Source organism: Ruditapes philippinarum, unplaced genomic scaffold (assembly GCF_026571515.1).
Source record: "Ruditapes philippinarum isolate M1 unplaced genomic scaffold, ASM2657151v2 ctg1245_1_1_1_1, whole genome shotgun sequence".
NCBI classification, from domain to species: domain Eukaryota; kingdom Metazoa; phylum Mollusca; class Bivalvia; order Venerida; family Veneridae; genus Ruditapes; species Ruditapes philippinarum.
The window spans coordinates 138,771-163,902 of NW_026857902.1; the positions used below are offsets into that span (position 1 = coordinate 138,771).

General features: G+C 31.5%; 1 protein-coding gene across 2 annotated transcripts; it reads left to right on the top strand.

The window, feature by feature from the left end:
• Nucleotides 1-516: 516 nt before the first annotated feature.
• Nucleotides 517-19,075, top strand: LOC132751448 (early estrogen-induced gene 1 protein-like). Of its 2 annotated transcripts, none has more exons than XM_060741601.1 (10): nucleotides 517-586; nucleotides 5,202-5,310; nucleotides 5,807-5,982; nucleotides 6,805-6,925; nucleotides 7,574-7,764; nucleotides 9,611-9,759; nucleotides 10,326-10,482; nucleotides 10,989-11,043; nucleotides 15,140-15,257; nucleotides 16,630-19,075. In XM_060741601.1, exons 2-10 carry the CDS (start codon nucleotides 5,308-5,310, stop codon nucleotides 16,680-16,682), a joined length of 1,023 nt encoding a protein of 340 aa, XP_060597584.1. In that variant the 5' UTR covers nucleotides 517-586; nucleotides 5,202-5,307; the 3' UTR covers nucleotides 16,683-19,075. The 2 variants fall into 2 exon arrangements, with proteins under 2 accessions (XP_060597584.1, XP_060597585.1); XM_060741602.1 differs by having other exon boundaries at nucleotides 541-598.
• Nucleotides 19,076-25,132: the final 6,057 nt, after the last annotated feature.

Genomic DNA, 25,132 nt, shown 5'->3' on the forward strand with positions numbered 1-25,132 from the left:
TTCAAGGTTTTTTTTATCTTTCATATGCATGGAAGGATTTAAGTATCAATTGACGCAAATGTTTACCTCCGGCCATGAGACACAGTGTTACGCACGAACCAGCTCTAGGTCAAACGTCAAGCTCACACTTCACGGAGCTAAACTTCATTGAACGTTTTTAATAAAAACAACCTGTGCAGATACAACTTGGCACCAAATTTCAACATTGTAAGGCTAAGAGTCGCGCATAAACTCCAGGTCGGTCAAAGCTGTGACTCGCGCAATGTTGCATCTATAGGTCATAAAATGTGTATGGACAAATTTATATAGTCTTGAACTGAGTAATTCTATCACTAATGTTCACAATCGTGTGCCTGAATAGTGTATTTCTAATACTGTCTTTATTTTCTTCTACTAGTGTTCTACTTTAAATACTTTTACAGACATTGCAGTTACCAAATCACAGCTTGTTGGGTGTTGATCGTCCCCGTCCTACAACCGTAGAGAGATGGCATTTACACCACTCCCAAAGAGAGACAACTCATAAGGTAAACAGCGCATGCGCAATAGTATCAAAACAGTGGACTTCAATTATTCATGGAAATTGGTATTTTTCCGGGTTATTGTTAAAACATTTATAATTTATGACTTGTTTCTGAATAAATACAATTATATAGTTATAAGCATTAAAATTATTTTGAGTTCATCTTATAATATCACTGTTTTTGCAACCGTTTCTTGAAGTTCCGCCCTAATATTTGAGGTGGGTGGGGTATATTTTTTAGCTTTTTTTTCTATTATAGCACGAAAGATTTCCAGATCCTTTTAATAAAACTAAGATAGCGTATTCAAATGGGGTGCTAGAGAAATATTTGTAGAACCTTTAAATCTGAGAGTTTGTGGCTGAATTTGCGCTTGGTAAAAAGTCTATTGCAAAGGGACACGGCACAGTGTTGGGATTGTGTAAAAAGGAAGTGGCTAGCTGTACGGGTACATACGGCTAGCCAATAATTCTAGCCATACGTGAGTCACGTACGACTAGCCAGGACACACTGTACTGGCTAGCCGTACGGCACTTTTCAAAATTATATGGAAGTTGAAAATGCATATGTTATTTTATGACTTTAAGCAAGGATTTTAACCAAGACAGCAATTGTCTTCGTATGTTTACTTTTTAGAGATTAATCGCCTTGTTGGCTACAGTAAAGAAAGTACGAATATATATTTTTGTCTTCTCAAGATGTCGAGAAAAAATAGCGTTTGATTGCAGTTATCAGGACTCGAGCTAGTGGGCGATTCGGGCGAAATAGTCGCCGAATTCCGTCTGACTTCGCCGACATCCTACATGAAAGCGAAGATGAAGTCGCCCGATTTTATTGATCCATTATTGTAAATTACCAACAATAACTGTGAATAACATGTGGTTAGTGTTTGCTTTGTTTACCCTCGCGGTTGCCGCCGGAAAAAGGGACTGTCATGCATCTCAATCAACGCGAAATGTCTTTAATCCGTTTGTTTACCAACATGTCATAAAAATCTAATTAACAGACGCTCAAGGAACAATTAGACTCTGCCCACGGCGAGATTACCGATACGTGCGAGAAACCAATCGTAATTCACGTTTTAATCGAGGCGACATTATTTAACCAATCATTAAATCGCTAACATACAACTACCTGTAACAATTATTTAGGATGACGGATCAAACGTCAATTAAATTTTCACTATCGAATGATTGTCAGAATTAAGCGGAACCGCTCGACATATAACTGTAACGGTAATTATAAATGAAAGTTATGATAACCTTTTTTGTCGACGAGTTAAATTTGATAAGATTAACGGCGTATTACACTGTATTTGTTAAAAATAAAGTGAAATTAAAGATCGTTTCTTTCGTTATCTACTTTTATTTTCTTTACAACATAAGTGAATATGAATATAATGTCCGGCGCAATCTTTTTAATAGTAAATCAGAAGGGAATAACTATTAATCCACCCATGATATGATCCATGATAGAGTTCAACTATGGCTTTTTTTATCTTCATTTAATGCAATGGTTGCATTACATGATACTCATTCTTAATTGTCCCCCGCCTTTTCGAAGAAAAAAGGGGGATATAGAAATAGGCTCCGTCTGTCTGTCCGTCCGTCACACTTTCGTGTCCGGTCCATAACTTTGTCATTTATGAAAGGAATTTGAAATAACTTGGCACAAATGTTTATTATAATAAGACGATGTGTCATGCGCAACAACCAGACCCCTACCTCCAGGGTCAAGGTCACACTTGCTCATTCAAGGTCAAAATTGCCTATTTGAGGGTATATGTCGTGTCCGGTCCATAACTTTCTTATCCATGAAGGGATTTTGTAAATACTTGCCATAATTGTTCACAATAATCAGACGATGTGTCATGCGCAAAAACCAGTCACCTACCTTCAAGGTCAAGGTCACACTTGGAGGTCAAATATTAACATAGTCTGTTACAGGGTATATTTCGTGTCCGGTCCATAACTTTCTTATCTATGAAGGGATTTTGTAAATACTTGCCATAATTGTTCACAATTATCAGACGATGTGTCATGTGGAAAAAGCAGTCACCTACCTTCAAGGTCAAGGTCACACTTGGAGGTCAAATATTAACATAGTCTGTTACAGTTAATATTTCGTGTCCGGTCCATAACTTTCTTATCTATGAAGGGTTTTTGTAAATACTTGCCATAATTGTTCATAATAATCAGACGATGTGTCATGCGCAAAAACCAGTTGCCTACCTTCAACGTCAAGGTCACACTTGGAGGTCAAATATTAACATAGTCTGTTACAGGGTATATTTCGTGTCCGGTCCATAACTTTGTCATTTATCAAAGGAATTTGAGATAACTTGGCACAAATGTTTGTTATAATAAGCTGATGTGTCATGCGCAACAACCAGACCTGTACCTTCAGGGTCAAGGTCGTACTTGTTCATTCAAGGTCAACATTGTCTATTTGAGGGTATATGTCGTGTCCAGTCCATAACTTTCTTATCTATGAAGGACTTTTGTAAATACTTGCCATAATTGTTAACAATAATCAGACGATGTGTCATGCGCAAAAACCGGTCACCTACCTCCAAGGTCAAGGTCACACTTGGAGGTCAAATACTTACATAGTCTGTTATAGGGTATATTTTGTGTCAGGTCTATAATTTTTTCATAGATCAAAGGATTGTGAAAATACTTCGCACAAATAGTCACTATAATAAGAGGATGTGTCATGCGCAACACCTGCATCCCTACCTCCAAGGTCAAGGTCACACTTAGAGGTCAAAAATTAACATAGTCTGTTATAGGGTATATTTTGTGTTGAATCTAGAACTTCTTCATAGTTCAAGGGATTTTGAAATAACTTGGCACAAATAGTCACAATAATAAGACGTTATGTCATGCACAACACCTGCTCCCCTACCTCCAAGGTCAAGTTCACACTTAGAGGTCAAAGCTTAACATGATAGATTTTTAAATTCCGTGTTTCATTTTATTTTTTTAACAAATTTATTGTTACATTTGCAGATCTAGCATTGATCATAATTTTGGACTGAATGTCCTGAGATCCATACCTCAATCTTTTGAAATAGCACAATTTTATGCTTCATATAAAACTCCCTGGGCGGGGGACGTTGGTAACTCTGTTACAAATTCTTGTTATTACTTGTTTCAAACTACTTTTAAACAGAGACATAGATAATAATAGTTATAATAATAGCTATCTATGTCTCTGTTTTAAATTAAAATTGAATATTCTTTTGTAACATAAATCCAATTCATTTAATAAGATATGAACAGTGAGTCAACATAATTGCGATAACATACAACAAACATCAATAAATGAATCTCCTCACTTCTCCCTAAAGTCTCCCCACTTCTCCCTAAATCAGCTGGAGGGAGAAGTGACTTCTCCCTAAATTTTGAACCTAGCTTGAGCCCTGGTTATTGAGTTAAATAACATCAATTGAAATAGTTAACAACATTTTGATAATAATCCTTTTTTGTTTCATTTAGTTTTATTTTCAAATTGAAAAACAAAAAAAAAACACCGAAAATAATTGTTGTTGGGCTCTGATAATTGCGTCAATTACCGACGGTATAGCAGTTTAATTGTCCATCATTAAGGAAAGTTTGCATGTTCCGTGAAACGCATTCTAAAATTCTATTGTCAGTCCCTAGGTAGGCTTTAATTAAGGTTAATTAATTGATTGTGCTTTTATGGTCGATATTTATCTACTGTATTTGAAAATTATTTTTAAATTATTTTTGCTTTTCACCGGTTTTTTTCAGTATTCTTTTTATTTACTTATTTATTTATTTATTCCCCCCGATCATTATTTATTTGATCCATGTGCTTAATTAACAAAAATGATTTAACAATTCATCTTTCATACTAATAAAACAACAAATCACAAGCATGAAAATCAAGGACGTCATAACTTGTAACATGCAACTTTGACACTTTGACACTTTAATAGATTATACAACACTTGTTCTTATTCATTTTTTACAATATGGCGGAGCATCTTTATTAAAGTGAACACACTAGGACAAATGGGGAGCAATGATTAAAATCCTTGTTTAAAGACACAAAATATCATATGCATTTTCGACTTCCATATAATTTTGAAAAGTGCTGTACGGCTAGCCAATACAGTGAGTCCTAGCTAGTAGTACGTGACTCACGTACGGCTAGAACTTTTGGCTAGCCGTACGGGCCCGTACGGCTAGCCACTTCCGTGTAAAAAAGTAATTCTAGAAAAAAAATATATATTGTATATATAATATGTAGAGAAGCCAAGCGGTTGAACTCGACGTTGTATCTGACCATCAAGGGAATTAATATACCATACCTGATTCTTCAAGCTTTTTAACATAATTTGGCAACCTTTCACAAACAAGCTGGGCTATTATCATGTAATTATGTTTGCACACTGCTGATATTAATTGTCAGTGGCGACTGTTGAATTATATCCCTGGGAAAGTGACTTTAGTCTGGGTTGAAAATGCTCCTTTTCTAATAAATGATATCCCCAAATTTAGACATGTGGCTTTTATTTTCTAAATAATAGAATTGAACTTTGAAGTATTTTTTTTGTTTTTCAGGATTGAGGTTTTGATATATATCTTTTCATGTAATACACTTCAATCCATTTTGAATAGGTCTTTATTTAACATTAATATTTCATTTCAGGAATCGTGTTAGAAACCATTAAATAGATTTTAGTATACAACCTTTATGATGAAGCAGAGCAGATAAGGCTCAGCATGTAAAATGATGGATCAAACATGAGTATATTATGGTGAGAAATAGTGCTTGAAGCATTTATTTACTGAATCTTCAATAATGTATGTTAACATAAGACTGACATCTATCTAAAATTATGTGATACATGTGTCCTTCAAAGATTTCCATTTTATTCTCATATTATTTTATTCTGGTAAAACACATGACCTTTTCCTAGTTGTTTAATATTGCAGAAAATATGAGAGTTGAGACCCATTAGTTTAAACATATTTTATTCAGAATATTTGTGCGTGTGTAAGTAACAACAATAATTACAGATTTTGGCAGAAAGCAAATACTTCCAGAAGATTGTGTAACCTTATAAATATTAATGCAATACAGCCGTTGCGAGCTTATGATATCCAAAAATATAAACTTACATTATCAGGTGGTTGGCTGAAGTATTTTAGCTCTATCATCAAAGCATGAATATCATTGTAATCACAAGGGGAAATTCATTTTTCCAACAACATTGTATCATAGTAAGTAAAGTATTATGATGTATGTTTCAGGTAGCCAATCCACTCACTGTGGCACAAAATATGATGTCCTTTATGTCAAGAAAGAAGAAGTACAAGTTTCATGTGACCTTTGACCTGGAAGAGCTCTCGTCTGTGCCATTTGTTAGTGGAATTCTGTTTGCTAAGATACGATTGCTGGAGGGAGGCTTCTCAGAAGTTTCAAACAGGTATTATATATTTGATGTGCATATTTCAAAGCAGCATTTGTTTAACTAACTTGTCCAAAGTGTTCAACGTTTGCATTTGTCTAATTTTGGAATCAAACTATGTTGTTTGGTTAAACAATTTGTTCTTTGAAAATCTCATATTGGGCTTGGCTGGCTAGCACTGACAATTTTTTTTTTGAGCGAATTAAAAATCAAGACAGTATTGCCATGTTTTGAAATAAAGAGCAATGTATAAGCAGTTGTAAGAAAATCAATTATGTTCATTTCTATCCTGAATATAATTTAAACTTAGTTTAGACATTAAGGATTCAAAAAGTATATTTTCTCAAGCCAAGTTATTTTTTGTTGCCTTATTGAACATAACATGGCTCTAGTGAGCTGGAGCCCTGATTCCAGGGATTTAATGTACAATTAAACTTGAGTTACTTTCATTGTAGAATTTGATAATTGTCATAATTGCTGCTATTACTAAAAAGGGGAGATAAGTCAGAACTAAATGTATTCTTATGGAAAAAGGAAGTGTTTGATGCTTCAGCCTTGCAAATGGATAGTGTTTCAATGATGCAAAGGTTATGTAATAAAACCAATGGACAGACCTTGTTGTAGAATTTTTATTATTTTAGCTATACTAAAAAGTATTTTTTGGTTTTAGATGTAGAAAATTTCTTGAAATTTTATTTTGTTTAGAATACAGTGAATATACTTATCTTTAGATAGATTTCTAAATGTTGATGGTGTTTGTATGTAAGTGGCTTGATATAAAAGCTAGAAATATCAATCATTTTATCATTTTATTACTTTAAACTACATATATATCTGCAGGAAAGAGGTGTACAACCACTGTGTAAAATGGAACAGCAAGTTTTCATTTGAGTGTAAGATGACTTCAAATGCTAGTACAGGAATACTAGATCCTTGTATATGTCGTGTCTCAGTTAGGAGGGTAGGTGCAATTTATTGACAACTACAAACCTGTGCATGTCAAACTTAGCTAGTGCTATAGAATAATAAATAAATCTTGTCTAAAATGTAACTGAAATGGATGTTGTTAAGTATGAAAAGAAATGGCCAAAAGTAAAATTTCCTATGTTTATGATTTTTAGGGACAAATTAATTAATTTATCTTTTAACTGTATAAAGCTAGTTCTGATAACAATATTTTATAAAATATTAAAAACAGTATAATTACCTTGTTTTCATATCTTTAGGTCATGAAAGATCTGTAACATAGAATGTCTATGTAATTTGATATACATAAATATTGTACATAAACAGAATAAAATATATCAGGACAAAATAATCACCTGCCATTTTTGTAGGTTCAGATAATTTCATGCATGCCCAGTAGCTTTTAATGAAATATACTGACAAATTTGTTGCATTCTAGGTATTCTGTAATCATTTTAATATTAATAGAAACAATAATTTTACAAACCACAGATGCCAGCTTTATACACTTTAAATGGTTTCATGGCATTTCATGTTGTTAAGTTATATTTCTAATTAATCAATAAAATTGAAGATCAATCAAACCATCTTTTGTATGAAATATTAAGGAAACATTGAAACATTTGCTTTATTTGCATTTCAGGAATTAAAGGGAGGTAAATCTTACCAAAAACTAGGTTTTGCTGACATCAATCTGTCGGAGTTTGCTGGTTCCGGGCAACAACAGAGACGGTTCCTTCTAGAAGGTTATGATTCAAAGCATCGGCAGGACAACTCTACATTGAAAGTATCGATGACAGTGTCGTTAGTGTCTGGGGATCCAGTCTTTAAAGTGTATGACTCTAAATATTAACTAAAATTTGCAATCTTATTTACTGTAGTAACATTTTGTCTGTTGTATAATAAGTAAGGCTCCCACGTTTACAATTTTTTGTAAACGTTTACACGATTGCTAAGAATCGAAACGATACCGTTTAAACGGTGATACCTTTATGTACTATATACACCATGTATTTGAGTCGCCAAATGATAATTTACTTTCTATTTTTAATACATGTACAAATAAAAAATGTCCAGGGCTCATCACGATTGAGTCAGCACACATTTTCTGCATTATATCCCCATTTTTAGCTCGACTTTTCTATGAAAAGGGGAGCTATCCTACTCGCCCCGGCGTGGGCGTTGGCGTCACACCTTGGTTAAGTTTTTCGTACCACCCCACTTTATTTCAGGAGTATTACAAGTATGGCTTTGAAACTTACCATACTTGTTCACCATCATAACCTCCATCTACAGACAAGAGTACATAACTCTGTCAAGGTTTTTGACAGAATTATGGCCCTTTTTTGACTTAGAAAGTGTATTGAGCTTGGTTAAGTTTTTTGTACCACCTCACTTTATTTCAAAACCATTGGAGGTATTGCTTTGAAACTGACCATACTTGTTTACCATCACGACCTTCATCAACAGACAAGAGGACATAACTCTGTCAAGGTTTTTGACAGAATTATGCCCCTTTTTGACTTAGAAAATACATTGAATATGGGTAAAATCCACTTATTGCCTTAACCCTTTGAGATATTGCTTTGAAACTTTTAATGCTATTTCACATCATTACCCCATCTGTACGCAAGAGAAGGTAACTCTGTCAAGGATTTGTTTTAAAAATTAAGGCCTTTTATCGACTTAGAATCTTGGTTAAGTTTTTAGTAACCAGTCCACTTTTTGACTGAACTGTTTGAGATATTAATTTGAAAGTTGGAATACTTGTTTACAATCATGATTCCCAAACATGTCCAGGAGAAGGTAATTCTGTCAAAGATTTTATTTGAATTATGGCCCTTAACTGTCAATGTTTTGTATTATAGGCAAGCACTAAAAAACTTAAAAAATCTAAAAAAAATTCATTCCTATCCACTTGTTCACTTTACCATAAATTATGTCATATAAACATTGCTGTAATATTCAAGGGTATCAAACAACTAGTTCACTTTAAAAATACAGAGATTCTTGTATTGCCTTTTACTGCAAAAACTTTTTTTATTGGCAAGCAATAAAAAAGTCGAGCGCGCTGTCTTACGGACAGCTCTTGTTTACCAAAATGTCACGAGCATTTTTTGCAGGGTAATGCTGTGTGAAGGGCTGTAAACATCCATTTTCCGTTTTTTACTTTGGAATAAACCACAAGAATTGATAAAATCCATGATTACAGGCAATGATTAAGAAATTTTGTAAGATAATATGGTCATTTCGATTAAACGGAAAAAAATATCGTAAACGTTTACGAATGAAAATCGAAACGAATCCTTTTAAACGTGTAATCGTGGGGGCCTTAATAATAAGTAACTTACAAAGGGAGATAACCTTTTACCCTGTATACCAGACATAAAATAAACACGGTTCTGTGTAATATATTTAGTTTTAATAGTCACTAGTATGCATCTCTCCTTATGGCTTGGGGTACATTTTCAAATGTCTGAATAGTCTTCAATGCCACAGTGATCATTTTTAAAGTCGGGCTTGCAGAAAACTGAAAGAATTAATAAAAAAGGGCATTGTAACTTTTAAAATTGAATAGAAATACTTCTGTATAATTATGTATGCCTTTTAAATATTGTGATCCATATTTCTTCTCTTGATTAATCTAGAAATGATATACCAATTTTTCGAAATTTTTCAGAATGACACAATCCCAATTTTTGGTACCTGGTGAGGATGAAGAAAGCTGTGAGAATAGAGTTACTTCCCCTGAGGAAGGAAGTCTAGCCTCAAACAGCAGTGGTTTTGGCAGTTTGCCAAGAAAAGACAGACCAAGTGTGATATCTAGAGGTATACTATAGTCAAAACCTAGAACCTTATTACAGTTTAAACATTTGACAATATAAGCAATTAAACTTAAAAGAAAATAAAGGCTACATGCTTTACTTGTTCATGATTTTATGAATATTGGTAATCTACTCTTTAAGTGTATAAAGCTGTATACAGTGTAGATTCAATGACTGTAGTTTACAAGAGCATTTTTTAAATTTTGAAAAAAGAACATTCCCTCATTACCTGTAAGATAATTTGTTTTATATTTCCGTATAAGAGATTGGCTTGTGTGTAAAACTCTACTTAAAGTAAAGGCATAATATTTTATTTTGTTAAATTTTATTCTCTTTACATAGAATATATGTTTGTTAAATAAAAGGACATTTTATATCGCATCTATTCCTAGAACTGACTGTAAGATTATGAAAACAACATGACTTTCCTGCTAATAATTGTTCTGGAAAACCTGTAGGCCTATGTATTTGATTATATACAGCTTTTATACCCATTAATTTCATGTAAGCAGCTTATTTAGAGCAAGACCATGATGTCAAAGCTAATAATTATATGATATTTTATTTCAGAGGATTCTGAGAATAATTTTGAGAAAAGTCATTCCCGTAATGGTAGTTATACAAGTCAACATTCACGGAATGGTTCAAATTATGGTTCCCTCACACACAGTAGACAGAATAGTAGTGGAACCAGTACATGTCAGGATGGCCACCCTACACATACTAGGTAAATGACATGATATTTTTATCCCAGGAAACGATGCATTATATAAATGAAACTAACGAGATTATGAATTTCATAATATTTTAGTTTCTTAACATAATATCTTAGTTTCTTAATAATTATTATTAAATCATAGATATGAGAATCAAGAAGTTGATGATAAAGTAGATTGTGGGTATAAGTAAGCATATAGTACCATTTGAGACATAATTATTTAGACATTAACTTTAGCAAATTTGAGAAATTGAATTAAAAAATATCCTTGATTAATTAAGAATTTACAATATAAAGGAGATGACTGTGAAAAAAAGATGTCTTGAATAAGTTTTTCTGTTAAATTTTTCGCTTGTGTGTAAGTGGAGCAAAAGAACATAACTGAGTTAGAAAATTGTGAGTTGTAATTTATGTCAATATTTTGGAGTTGACAAAGTTACGGGCTTAACTCCTGAAATTAATTTACCCAGACAATGTTTATTTGTGATAAAGGTTATTTATACTTTTGTTTACAGAAGTCCAAGTGCAGGCTCATCACTCACAGAGTTTGCTAAGGCAGAAAGAAGAAGGGTAAGAGTTTGTTTTCTGAATTTTATTAATTGCTTATCTGGCAGGTTATTTAAATATCATAAATAGACTTGTCCAACCTTCATACTGAACTTAACCATTCATTATTTTTAATGAAAATTTCACCCAAATTATTAAGTTCATAACACTGAACCCAATATTTTAGTAATGATTCAAATATTGAACTAGTAATTACATGTAGAGATTTTAGATTTTTACAGTGTCTTTTTCCTTACTGAAGGTATTTTCTTGAACGTTGGAATACGCATTTCTTCACTGTCCAGTGTTTAATTAGTCAAGTGTGCTGTCTCTTCTGATAGCTCTTAAAAAAATTTTATTGTCATTTAAAATAGAGAATTCAGTGATGGTGTATGTAAAAATCAAATTTATTCTTATATATGTACATTATAGGGATCAAAGGTAGGTAAAATATAGAGTGATGTTAATTTATTTTGTGTGTATAATCTAGACATGACTTATATTGAAAATATTAACTTTACTGTATCTCCCCCATTCAAACACACCCCAATCGATTTTCCAGCTAAGAATAAAATTCTTTCCTGTTAATTTTTTAAATAAAAATAAAAAGTAATTACTGCACAGGAAGTTCTTGTAATTACAATGTATATACAGTGAAATTATTCCATGTTTTTAAGTAAGAACAGTGTACATGTGTCACATTTTATCACCAAGTTTAATTGGTTAACATGCTATGAATAGGTATTACCATATTTTTGCAATATGACAGTACACGCTACATCACTCATATACCAGTTGTCACCATTTACCGTAATTTTACTCTATAGAGGTAGAGTTGTAACAGTGTTTTGAATACGAAGTATGTGAAATTTGGGACGTTTAAAACAGTCCTGGATAATATTTGGACTTGATTTTTGGCAAACTACATCACCACTTGGGGTGTTTGAAAGGGGATATACAGTATATTCACTTACATGTCACATTAGAAAGTGCTTTCATATCTCACATATTTTATGAAAAATAATTATGACATATTTAAAGATTAAAGTGAATTGAATTCTTACTCTGTTTGTCCAACTCTCTTTAAAAAAAAACCTTAAATTATTTTTTTTCTAATTCATGCCTTAAATTTCTTTAGATTATTCTAGTTCTTTTATTTTCTGTCTTCAGTTTTAACATTTATAGTGTTTGGCGTGGCATGGCCAGTTGTTTGTCAATGATCCGTTACATCCAAACAAACTTTAGTTTTCAAAATTTTTTATATTCTTTATCATCTAAAATATTAATGTCTTTTCTTCAATACAATAGAGATATTATTATTATTCTGTTATATTGTGATTTCAATATTAATATCTTTGTAAACTGTTAGAAGAATGTTTCAAACCTGATTTTTAGAAATGAACACACATTACCACTGGTGATGGGGTGAGGGAGAAACTTAGAGGCTGACTTAAGGATATTCACTATATAATATACATGTACTATAATAGGCAGAAAGAAAAACATATTTATAGTCCCTTATAAAATTACAATAAATCAGCCAATTATGAAATTTTAAGGCAAATTACTCAGAAACATGATTGGCGACCCTGAATATGAAGGGCTGTATTGGTTACACCAGGAAGTTAACTTGAAGGTGACTTAGATGTCAGCAACCTTACAGCTTTCATTAGAATTTAGTTAAAATCTGGAAGATAAGATTTAAGTAAAGCACTAGGTATTGAGGATAATGGCTAAATAGATCACATGTGGTCAATGTAGCACTGTTTGATGGTGCAATCATTGTATTGTTTTATTTATCTAAGGTGCTCTGCCTGTTATTTGTATAGGAATTTACTGTTGGCCAATTTGTATGTGATATACTGTCATAAAGTGGTAAAAAAAAAATATATATATAAACCAAATATGATTTGTTTACTGGTTGGGGACCACCAAAACCGGACAACCACCAAACCCGGACGGCCCCGAAAATGCTTAATTTAGTATTTTCTTTGTTCAGTGGTTGTCAGTCACATTTTTATCAACAATAAGTGCATGTTTCTTTTAAAATTAAGTAAATAAATTTATTTCAACCTCTGTAATTGGTAATATTTTAATGTCTATTTCAAGAATGTTAACGTTGAAATTCGGGGGTCAAGAAAGCAATGCCTGACCTCATATACCAGCTATAATCATTTGCAGAGTGAATAATAGAATATCCAAAACTTCAGCATTTGTTGCTGACATATTGTATATCATGTTACAAATCAAAACATACAGGCTTTAATCTGAATTAAATCACATCATGTACATATCTGTCCGGACACATGGTACTGTAGTGTAGACAATTTAGGTAATTTTGATACCCTCCTTGTCGAGCCTCAGATAAAAGTGTCAATACAATCAGAAATAAACAAACTAGTTTATTAGTTAGGAGAAGAACCTAGCTGAACTGTGTCAAATTTTTTGGTCTCTAGGTTAAAAATTATGAAATCTGTACAGAAAAATGTTCCAAAAGTGTCCGGTTGATGGTCTCCGACCAGTACAGTAATTTTAACTCACCCACCATTTTGATATGAGTGCATTGCTGTTAAAAAGTGTAATTAAAACCAACAACAAATACATGTGAGCACTTCAAATGCAAAACACCTGTAACTTGTATTACACAATGAAGGAGTTACGTTCATTTTACACAGATCAATCGATTTGTCAATACAAATAATGTCTATACATAGTGCTACTAAATTATCTTTAATAACTAAATACATGTATATAGAAGAGTTACGCAAGTCTTTATCTATCTTTAATAAGCTAGCAAGCAGGTTGTTGAAAATTTGAAGTACAATTTATTAATTGGTGGAATACCTTAGCATATTTTTGTAAATGTACATGTAGATATTTTGACAGGAGAATTATTGTTACTTTTATTTTATAGTTCTATATATAGAGATATAATCATTTATTTATATGGTGCTGGTTTTACTAAGATTTTATAGAGAGATAAAATAGAGAAAAAATATATTATCTAGTGTTTTTTTCTCACTTAATTGGGAAGAGGCCTTAACCTCTTTATTTCAGGAAAAACTGGCTCTTAAATTGCTTATTTTGGATGTATGAAGCTGGTGTTTTTTGGAAAAATTGCAAAATTTTCATGGATATTTCATTTGGGAAGAGGCCTTTCATGGGCCTGTTTTATAAGGTGAAAAATCACTGATATAATTAAATAATGCAAATTATGAACTTATGAAAGTTTTTACTATTATTGATAAGTTGGAGTGTTATGATATATGACTGATACAAGATTATGATATCAGATGTATTTTTTTAGGATTCAACTTTTTCTTTCTTAATCTTTCTCCTCACATTTAACTTTCTTTACTTAAAGTCTTTCTTTTCATGAAAATTTTACATGACTGTATTTTGATTTAAATTCTTGTCAAGATATTCCTGGTTTAAAGTGTTTGGGTTTTTTTGTTGTAAATTATTGGTGTTTAGTTTTATTTTAATTTAGCTCTACCATAGATTTTTATTGAATATTTCCCTTTGTGGACTTGGAAAATTCCTGCCCTATCCAGGCTCTTGTTGTACTGTCAAGCTTCGAGAAGAGTCAGATTTGTTATCCATATTTGCAAACTCCTCACACTGATTACCTCCCTTGGCAGAATTGTAATCACTGCCTTTACAGACGTCACATGATGATGAAAGTCACATGACGTAACGTCGAAATTCAAATGTAAATAACGGCCGTTACATAATAAATCTAACGTCATTTTTCTCTTTCTGTTTTATTTTTAACTTTTTGTACCTACGTCCGTTATATTTTATCAAAAAATTATCAAAAGTATACAAAATAATGAAAAATAAATTAAAAAGCTAAAAAATATAAATATCCAAATATTGATATTTCAATGTTTGTGATGGCAGAGATCTCTGTACTGATAAGGGGAGATCACTGCGTAGGAGATTGCCATATATGTTTGAGTAATCTTTGTTAGGTAGAGGCTTGCATGATGCAGATTTTTGTTTGCAGCATGTTTATATCTGAAAGTATTACATGTTTATTAAGTATAATACTAGACAGTTTAATAATATGATACATTTCTATTCCAAATGTTAATGATAGCATGTTGATATTTTGTAGAAGTTTGAAGAATCTTCATTTAAAGAACGTCGTGTGGACCAGACTCGTGTAGACGCCGAGGGTCTTGTAGAAGAATTGTTAGCATCAACTGATCTCAAACCTTTAGAACTTGATGAATGTAAGTTGTAAAACATATATGAATAATTTCCTGTCATTTAAACCTTTGACCTTATTTATACAACATAATTATATAATTACTTCACTGTCCTAGCTTACAGAACGTCTGTGGTTCTACTCAGGTGCCCATTCGTGCCTGAAATAATGCACGGAAGGGCACCTGAGGTCGTCCTCCACCAGTAAATCTGGAACGTCGCGATATGACCTATACTGTGTCGATGTGACGTAAAACCCAATCAAACAAACAAACAAAACTTCACAGTTTATACAGCAATACTTGACCCAGTATTTACACTGTTACAATATGTATATATAAACACTTGGCCAAGTTTATACAAAATACATGTATAGATAAACACCTGTCACTGTTATGTTAAGAGAACCTGTTATTTTACTTACTTGCTTCAGGAACTGGGGAAATATAAAACAGTTGTAATGTTTTGTAAAATTAATACCTAAAAGTTAACTTGCATATTTCTGAGTTATAGTGTAACTGTCTAGTTTAAAAATAGGAACTGTCTGGTTTTAATTATAGAGATTTCAGTATCAAAATAGGGGCATCCTTGGCCGAGTGGTTAAAGTTGTTGACTTCAAACCACTTGCCCCTCACCACTGTGGGTTAGAATCCCGACAGGGACTTTGGATTCTTTCATGTGAGGAAGCTATCCAGCTAGCTTACGGAACATCGGTGGTTCTACTTACCTGAAATAATGCACGGAAGGGCACCTGAGGTCTTCCTCTACTAGTAAAGCTGGAACATCGCCTAATGACCTATACTGTGTCTGTGTGACGTAAAACCAAAAAAAAAACAAAAAAAAACAAGTATAATATTATAATTGGGCAACCAACAGTATAGAGAGTTGAATGTTACTCTCGCAGATTACACAAAGATGTATTCCCACTCATTCCAAGAATACAGCTTCAAGCTATACAACTAATCAGAATAGCATATTCACATAATATTCTGTATGTTAATTAATTAAAGTGACTTGGTCTGCAACAGGCACATTTTCCATAACTTGATGATATTGATAAAAAAAAGTAGAAATGTATCATTTGGATATTCTTATAAAATATTGCTTAAATGAAAAAATTATGTTGATAAAGTTCTAAATGATTTAATAAGAACATTTTTATGATGAATTATAATATTTTGTTCTAGAACATTTCATTATTTACTATATAAATATGTCTTAATATCAGATCATGTATGTCACACTTGCCAACATTATCAATGTATCATTCTTTTGTCATTTAATGTTATGTGCGAAACTAAATACTATGAACCTAATTATCTATTGCATTACAGACCTTCCATTATAGACCATTTCACTTCAAATAAAGAGTAATTTGTTAATTTTTTTAATTTTCAGCTGCTGGATTACAACTTCTTGTTGGTAAAGATGGAACGATGGCTCTTAGATGAAATTTATATAACTTCTATATATACTGTTTATTACCAGTTTAAATCTCTGGACAATGTCTTTACAACAGCAACAACACCAACAGCTTGTTATAGATGCAGCGCAAGCTTTATAACACCAGTATTTCAACACCAAGCTATGTAACACCAGTTCTTCAAACACCAAGCTTTGTAACACCAGTTCTTCAAACAATAAGCTTTATTACGCCAGTACTCCAACACCAATTTATGTAACACCAGTTCTTCAAACACCAAGCTTTGTTACGCCAGTACTTCAACACCAAGCTATGTAACACCAGTTCTTCAACACCAAGCTTTGTAACACCAGTTCTTCAACACCAAGCTATTAAACACCAGTATTGTGACATGAAGCTTTGTAACATCAATTCTTCCAACATCAAGCTATGTAACACAAGTTCTTCTACAGTAGAGTCAGTATAATGTGTAACGACAGTCCATTTGCATATTGTTTAGTCTTTATTAAAATTAGCAGTGTGTTAAAAGTGATGTATGATTGAAATGAAAGTTTTAAGAAAAGCATTGAAAACTTAAAATTCAGAGATTATTTTATGAAATTATTTATTAATTATTTTGTATAATTCTGTATCAGAACATTGTTGGATTGAAAATGAAAAAAAAAATTGAATTTTATTTTTCATAAGCATTGAAATGAAAATTAAACATTCCTTGATTAGTAAGAAATGAATTGAAAAGGATTAAATTTGATTTAGATATTGACAAAGTGCACAACTGTTATCAATTACTGATTTTTTAAATACAAGTTGGTGACAAGCCATATTAAAAAACAATAGAATCATACAAAATGTATAAGAAATAAGCATTATTCTATGTTATTATATCTGCTTAAGATTGTAAAAAAAGAACAAAAAAGCTCCTTTTACTTTATAACAAGTCATGAAAAAATTAGAAAGTAAATAATAAGTGTAAAAACTATACACAGTAAATTGATACATTTTACATTGACTGCATTATGAAAATTATGGCATTATTAGTTGAGGACAGGACAGATGTAATGAGTAAATCTAATTCTTCTGATTCACTAATTTCTCTAGAGTTGATGAAAAAGTTAGTTAACAAGTTGGAAAAAGTTTAAAATATACTCAGCGATAACTCACCCCCCACAATGTGCCTACGATCAACTTTAATCACCTCATTTATCATGTCAGGATAAATTAAACCTTACTGTACTGAATTTATATAATAGACTAGTCCTTTATTGTATTTGGAACTGCCCATTGTGACTATAAGGGAAGTCAATATTAAAATGATATGAATTAGCACAAATGTACAGGCTGGCCTGGGCATAGTCAAGACATAATGACCGTCAGCACATTAAGGCTTAATTGTATATTCAACCATATGTAAAACATATATAAATGTTATAAACATTACACATCAAAGATCATTTTATAGTCATATATATAAAACCTAGCATTTGAGAAGGTCCATTATGCCTCAGAAATGCTTTTATTTCTGTGTCCTGTAATTGTTTTAAAAAAAGTTACTCATTGGCCAATTACTTTAAATACCTTTTACTTTTATTACATTTTGGTAATTAGTAAAAATACAGTGATTTTGTAAGGAAGTCAAAATACTACTTTGTTTACATTTTGCTACTTTGATGACAACTTCTTATTCAGCACAACATTATTCAGGTGATCAGCATCTATAATGCACAAAAACATATTATCTAAACAGTATAAACCTCATGTTTCAAAACCCATCTCCTGAAAAGTTATTAAGTAATGAATAAAGTGATAACATGAATTCAGTAAGTGCATCAAATTTGAATGAATTTAATAATGTTAAGGGGGTGGGGGGTAAATTTTTGTGAATATTTTGGAATTTATTCATTTTGCTTGTGTACTTGTTAATGTGATTTAATTGTTGAAGTTTTGCACACATTTCTCAGTGAGGCATTATTACTCCATTATTCTGGCTGAAAGTGGATAAATGTATATTCAATCATGAAAAATTTTTCATGTCATATTATTTGATTATATGAATAAACATAAATTTGTTTCATTTACAAACCAAAAAAAAAATTGTGTCATGTGTAATATGAGATGTAATAAATAGTTTATGATGATCATTGCACACATATACATTTATACAGTCTTTATTCTCAACAAAACCTACACCATTTATTTAACCTTTGTTATTCAAATTCAAAGCCATGGGCTATATTGGTCATATCTGTTTATACAAGCTATGAACATGTCTGTCAGTTTCAAGCAGCCCATCTCTGGGTTCATGTACAAGCTATAAACCTATCTACCAAGTTATAAATTCTGTAAATCTAAAATATAAAATTTCACAGTTACATTCATGACTTTATTGGTCGTGTTTCACAAAGATTTGGAATATACATGTAGTATGGTATACATAGTATGTTGAAGTCCTGTGTGACTTAAACTAGTTACATGAAAGAAAAATAAAAGTTTTGACACATTTTTTTCATGCAATATCAATTATGAATATATTTTGCTAAATTAAATGTAGCCTTTATTTCCTTGTACTAAGATTTATAATCTAGTTATCAAGTGCTGAATACTTTCAGAATAAATCTTGAGTAGAGGTGGTAATTTTAGAGAAGTTTTAGATATAAAAATTGAATATCTGTGCTTATATGTATGTGGTGGGTTGTTGTTTTCTTTTTGGGTTAAAGGAAAATAGGGCTTTGAATGTACATGCCAGCTGACTGTGAAATGTAATTCAACATAATATGATGTAATGTAAGATTTTTTTAGAGTAATTTTCATACACATACTGATACACACACTTTAGTCAAGTCAGTGAACAGTGCAGTTAATCATTAGTTATAGATACACAGATTAATTTTCACCCTGCTGGCAGAATTTGTTTCTTCTATGCTGATCATGGTCTGCACTGTTGGCTATTCAGTCAGTACTTATTTTGAAAGTTGTTCTAAAATGATGAATGTTTTTTTTCATGGAAAAGTCAGTTTAAGAAATGTTATGTATTTAGACTTGTAAATGTTAATACTTTATAATGGTGACAGTTTAGCAGTGTGTTTCAGTATAAAGTAACCTAAGTTTAAAGGAGCTTTTTTGTGACTTGTGCTATGCTAATGCTAAGGCTTTTATTGTCCTAATTTAGGTATTTGGCAAGAAATGTTTTAATAGTTAATAAGAAATATATCTACAGTTAATCAATCATGTATGTGCACAAATTCATATGAGTTGGGTTGGATGTTCCGAAACATAAAGTGTAGTCGTGTTGAACCATGACCTTGCCAAATAAAAACGAAAATAGCTTCAAACTATTTCATTGTCAAAACATTAGCAGTTTGAATTTATATAATTATTTTATATTTGTCATTTTCATCAAAAGTTTTTGATCCTGATGAAAAGCACCTAGGCTTTAATCAGTTCAATTAAGAGTGTGTAAACTGTTGTTAGTCAGCCACTATCTTCTATGGGTTTGATTCTCGACAGAGTCTTTGGATTCATTCATTATGGAACGTTAGTGGTTCAGTTTAGGTGCACACTCCTGCATGGAGGAGAGCATGGGGTATCCTGCTAGAAAAGCTGGAAAGTTGTCATTTGACCTTTATAGCTATGATTTTACTTTAAAAGGAAGAAGAATAGAATGATATATATTAGAAAAATTGAATTCCATTTTTACCAGGATAGAACTATAGTCCAGTGATAACTTAATTAAAAGTGCATGTATATTGTACATTTATACTTGTAACATTTGTGTGAAGAAAAAAAAGTAAAATTTATATGGAAAGGTCATGTTTTGCGGGACAATTTGAGTTGTCAATTCTATATTACAACAATTTATGTTTAATATGTATTGTATTTATTTCAAAGGGCATATTTGATAATAATATTGTGATTCATTTGTAACCACTTTTACAGTTTGTTTGTATAGAGTTTTATTATATAATTATTGTGTTTTTTCTCTGCTTAATTGTCTTTATACTCTATCTAAATGTAATGACTTAAAGAGATGTAATAAGTGCATCCCTGGATTTAAGGTTGAGTACATAATTCTGATGAATTACTAGACTGTTGTACTGTTTGTTAATGGAAATTATTATGGTCAGGCATAATATACTGGCCAGATGGCCTTCCCTTCCTTTCACCAGATTCACTTTGTCTCCATAGCACCTTCATTTATTGACTAAGATATTAGTTTTTAGTGTGCTGGTACCTTTTGTGGACCTCTACCTATGGTGTCAAGATTAATGAGGTTAAAAATAGATTTTAGAATTAAAACTTTTCATTGTTGTGAGATGAAATGTTTATCTAGCGACATTGGGAAACTTCTAGCAAAATAAAATAGATATTATTTTGCTAGAAATTATGTACGTATTAAAAACTGATGTTAAATATAAATGTAGTCATAAAAAATGTATGAATATTTGTAAATATATAGGGAATTATTTAGTTCAAATGCTTGGTGCTTATACATTTTTTTATTTTTGCCATTTTGTGTTTTTAGAGTTCAAAAAAAGTAGGTTCATTGTTGAAAATTGTTAAAAAGGTTACATCTTACAAAAATTATTGTCAGAAAATAATTTGATGTGAAGATGATATACATTATATATATATCAAAAGATGAGAAAAAAAATCCATGTTTTTGACGTCTGTGTTATAAACAAAATTGGGGAAATATCCAAGAACTTACACTTCTATGGAAAAATAGAAGAAAAAAAATCCATGTACTTTGTCTCCTATATTATAATACATATAGATATTTGTAAGACATAGTAAATGTATTCTCATATTTATTTATGGTTTGCCTGAAAGTAAAAACTTATATGTCAGGCACTTTGAAATCAGAACTTTTTTGTTGTGCATATGTATTCTTTCAATTTAGCATGATAACAACATCACAGATCTACTGTTTAAGACATTTAAAAAACAACATTGCTATTTAACTTTGGAATGGTATTGTGTATAATATTTTACAGCTATCTAGTTACTCATTAAACTGCTGAAATTTTGTGTGATAGATGTGGGCTGCTTTGAGTATGGATCTGTCCATCTATGTTTATGTGATGTCAGTATCAGGTTACAAAAATGTAGCTACATACAGTATAGAGCCTGGTCTGACTCTATTCCGGTCACCTCATGTTCCAGTAAGTGAGAAAAAAAATCAGACAACCAAACTTTAGTATGATAAAAACATGTTAAACTACCTTTTTGCTTTTATTTGCTTTTTTAACATTTACAAAAGAAAGCACTCTCAGTTTTTAAGATTAACGTAATACAATAGATCTCTGCTATGATTGTAAAGATTTTGTTTACAGTTTTTTTGTTTGTTTACAAATAGATATTTCTATAAACATTTGCTTTAAAAGCAGTCCTGTAAGATTCTAAGATTAAATCATGTAAGCCCTGATGTGTATATATATTTATATATATATATCTTAGATCTCTACTTCCGGCAACATCTTACTGTTGTAACATGTATGAGAAGAAACTTCTGTTGATGCTAAGTGATCTCCATCAACTTTACAAATTATTTTCATAGTATTTTTAATGGATTTTTGTTACTGCCAATTTGTTGGACCTCAAAAGTTATTACAACTGCCACTTTGAACAAATGAAAAATGAATGATAAATCATGTTCAAGGTTATTTCATATTTAATGAGTTATAGATGAAATTTTGTCATCAAAATGTGCCCAGAACCGAAGTATTTGGTCCTTGTTCGATTTTAACTTAAGCATTTGCTTGTAGATCTAGACTCTATATCTGTTGTGAAATGAATTAAAAATTCCAGCATCTTGGGTAATAAAACAAAAATATTGCCAACTTTTGGTCAAGTGAGTAATGTGGCATGCATAGTACTCAATATATTTCTTACAATTTGTAATAGTACCTGTTATTTAAACACCCTTTACAACAGGGGTAGTCACTCTACTGTTTTTTTTTTGTTATGTACATATATTTATTTCCCTTTGCAAACTTGACGTTTTAGTTTAGTTTAACTCTATATGTCTTATGATAAAGTTTATCAGTTTTTGTTTAAATGTCAACCTCATGTCCACATTTTTGACAAACTATATAATTATATGTGATGTCACACTCTCATATTTGTAAATAACATTTATATGTAACTTAATTAAATGTTAGTTAACTTAATTAGTTAACTTAATTTTGGTTTTGTAAGCCTGTTAGAACAATAAGTTTGAGCGTTAATCTTAACAGTGCTGTTACACAATACTTTGACCCTTTAGCTCTTCCAGAGGTTAAAAAACATGTTCCAGCATTTTAATGGGGTACGCTCAAACTGTATAATTTTCTTTATGCTTTTTTAAAATTTTGTTGCTTCTGTGTATACTATGTTAATCTGTGCTAATTTTTTATGGTGAAAAGCTGTGATCTTTTTTTATGTTCTATTTTTAGACATGATGTCATTTCCTGCTTCTAATTATTGTTGGCGGGATAGTATTATTATTGTATGTTTGTTTTTTAATGTGCAGTTATACTTTAATTATAAGTCATCTGTGGGGGACAGCTTAGAGAGGTTGGGATATTTTATACAGTCAATATATATTTATTGACAGAATCATAAGGAGCTCAAATTGAGATTCAAGATTTGGAATATCAAAATAAAACCAGGGAAGGTATATATACATCCCAGATAAATAGAAAAGATGGTTTTATTACTAAACGATTTAAGATAATAACTAGTTATTTGGTTATAACTTCTACTTGTTTGTTGTATTACTTTAAAGAACTGTTGTTCTTATTAACAAAATTTCTTTATTAATTGGAACATTTAATTAGATATTTTTGGTAAACAATTTGTAGATCAGATGTTTATTGATGTTTTAAAAGCTGTATGCCTCCAGATGAGCTGAAATATTTTAGAAAATCAAATATGGGAAAGTATATAGAAAATACATGGTTGATTTCGGGATGGAGAAGGTTTATCCGGTGAGCGAGTGAATCTTGGCGAGCTTTAGCGAGATTCACTTTCGCAGCGATCCGGCTAAACCTTCTCCATCCCGACATCAACCATGTATTTGATTTATCCTGCTTTTTATCATGTTTTTAGAATAATTTTATTCTTCTTTTTCCTTGATAAAATAGCATCAATATGAAGTTTTGTTTTGCTGCTAAACATGTGACGTCATCATGTGACGTAATGACTGGAGATAGATAAGTTTATCCGGCAAGGCTTTATCCAGCTGATGATATAGACAGTAGCAGGATAAACTAAGATTTTAAGAAAAGTAAACAGATAAAAGATTCAAGTGATAATTTATATCTTATGTGCAATTAATGACTGATTTTTGCAGTATTTATCAACATATTTCTACTGCATTATTAACACAGTAAGGGCTATTTTTGCATATTTTGACCTCTTTTTGTTAATTTACGTGGATTATAAGTGCTGATATGCAATGTGTCAATTACTTTCTTTGTTCATGTCACAATGTTTTACTTTAAAATACATTTTCAAAATTTTCATGAACAAAAGGATGAATCTGGAGGCATGCTGCTTTAAATTGACTTAATAAATTCTGTTAAAGTAAATAGAACTTGAGTTCACTTCAAATAGTTTATTGAAATAGTTTACCAGAAATAATTTGTGAGAATAGTCAATTAAAACCAATAATTATTGGTAGGGCTAGTTCTAAACACACAACTAAATCATTGTTAGAATTTGAGCCGTGTCATGACAAAACCAACATAATGGCTTGGCGACCAGCATGGATCCAGACCAGCCTGCGCATCCGTGCAGTCTGATCAGGATCCATGCTGTTCGCATACAAACTCTATAACAAGTAGAGAAACCGATAGCAAACAGCATGGATCCTGATCAGACTGCCTGGATGCACAGTCTGGTCTGGATCCATGCTGTTTTCGCAAAGCTATTATGTTGGTTTTGTCATGACGCGGCTCAAATTTTATTCTTACATATTTATTAGAATTGTATGTTGTGCTTTTGTCTTTCATTTCTTGAAAACCACACTTACACAAAATCCTAGTATACAATATAAATTATTCTATAATATTTGTGAAGTAAGATATGTTTATGTAACATTATTTCCCCCATGTTTATCATATATTTGTTGTATTCATATAATCTTGCCTATATGACAAAGTCTTGTCTCTCACTACAGTAACCAATGACAACACAAATATATACATGTCAATCATATACATGATATAGTTAAATAAATATGTTTTATTGTGTTATAGTTTTAAACTAAAGTATGTTTTTGTAATATTATGAATTATATATAAGAATTTAATGCACCGGTCGTTTGTAACTCCTGCCCCCCACTCCTTCATCCCCTGTGGATGACTAAGAAATGTGTGCAATCTTGCAGTCCCAGAACTGCTAGTTATATACAGTGGATAATCGTATTACCCCCCCCCCCCTCCCCCACCACCACCAAAAGTAATGAGTAATAAAGTGTAAGCAGTAGTAATGAAGAAT

Excerpts from the sequence above, each read along its gene's own strand:
- LOC132751448 (XM_060741601.1), top strand. Across the intron at positions 9,760-10,325 it reads ACCAAGTGTGATATCTAGAG|AGGATTCTGAGAATAATTTT; the intron begins GTATACTATAGT and ends ATTTTATTTCAG. Across the intron at positions 11,044-15,139 it reads CTAAGGCAGAAAGAAGAAGG|AAGTTTGAAGAATCTTCATT; the intron begins GTAAGAGTTTGT and ends GATATTTTGTAG.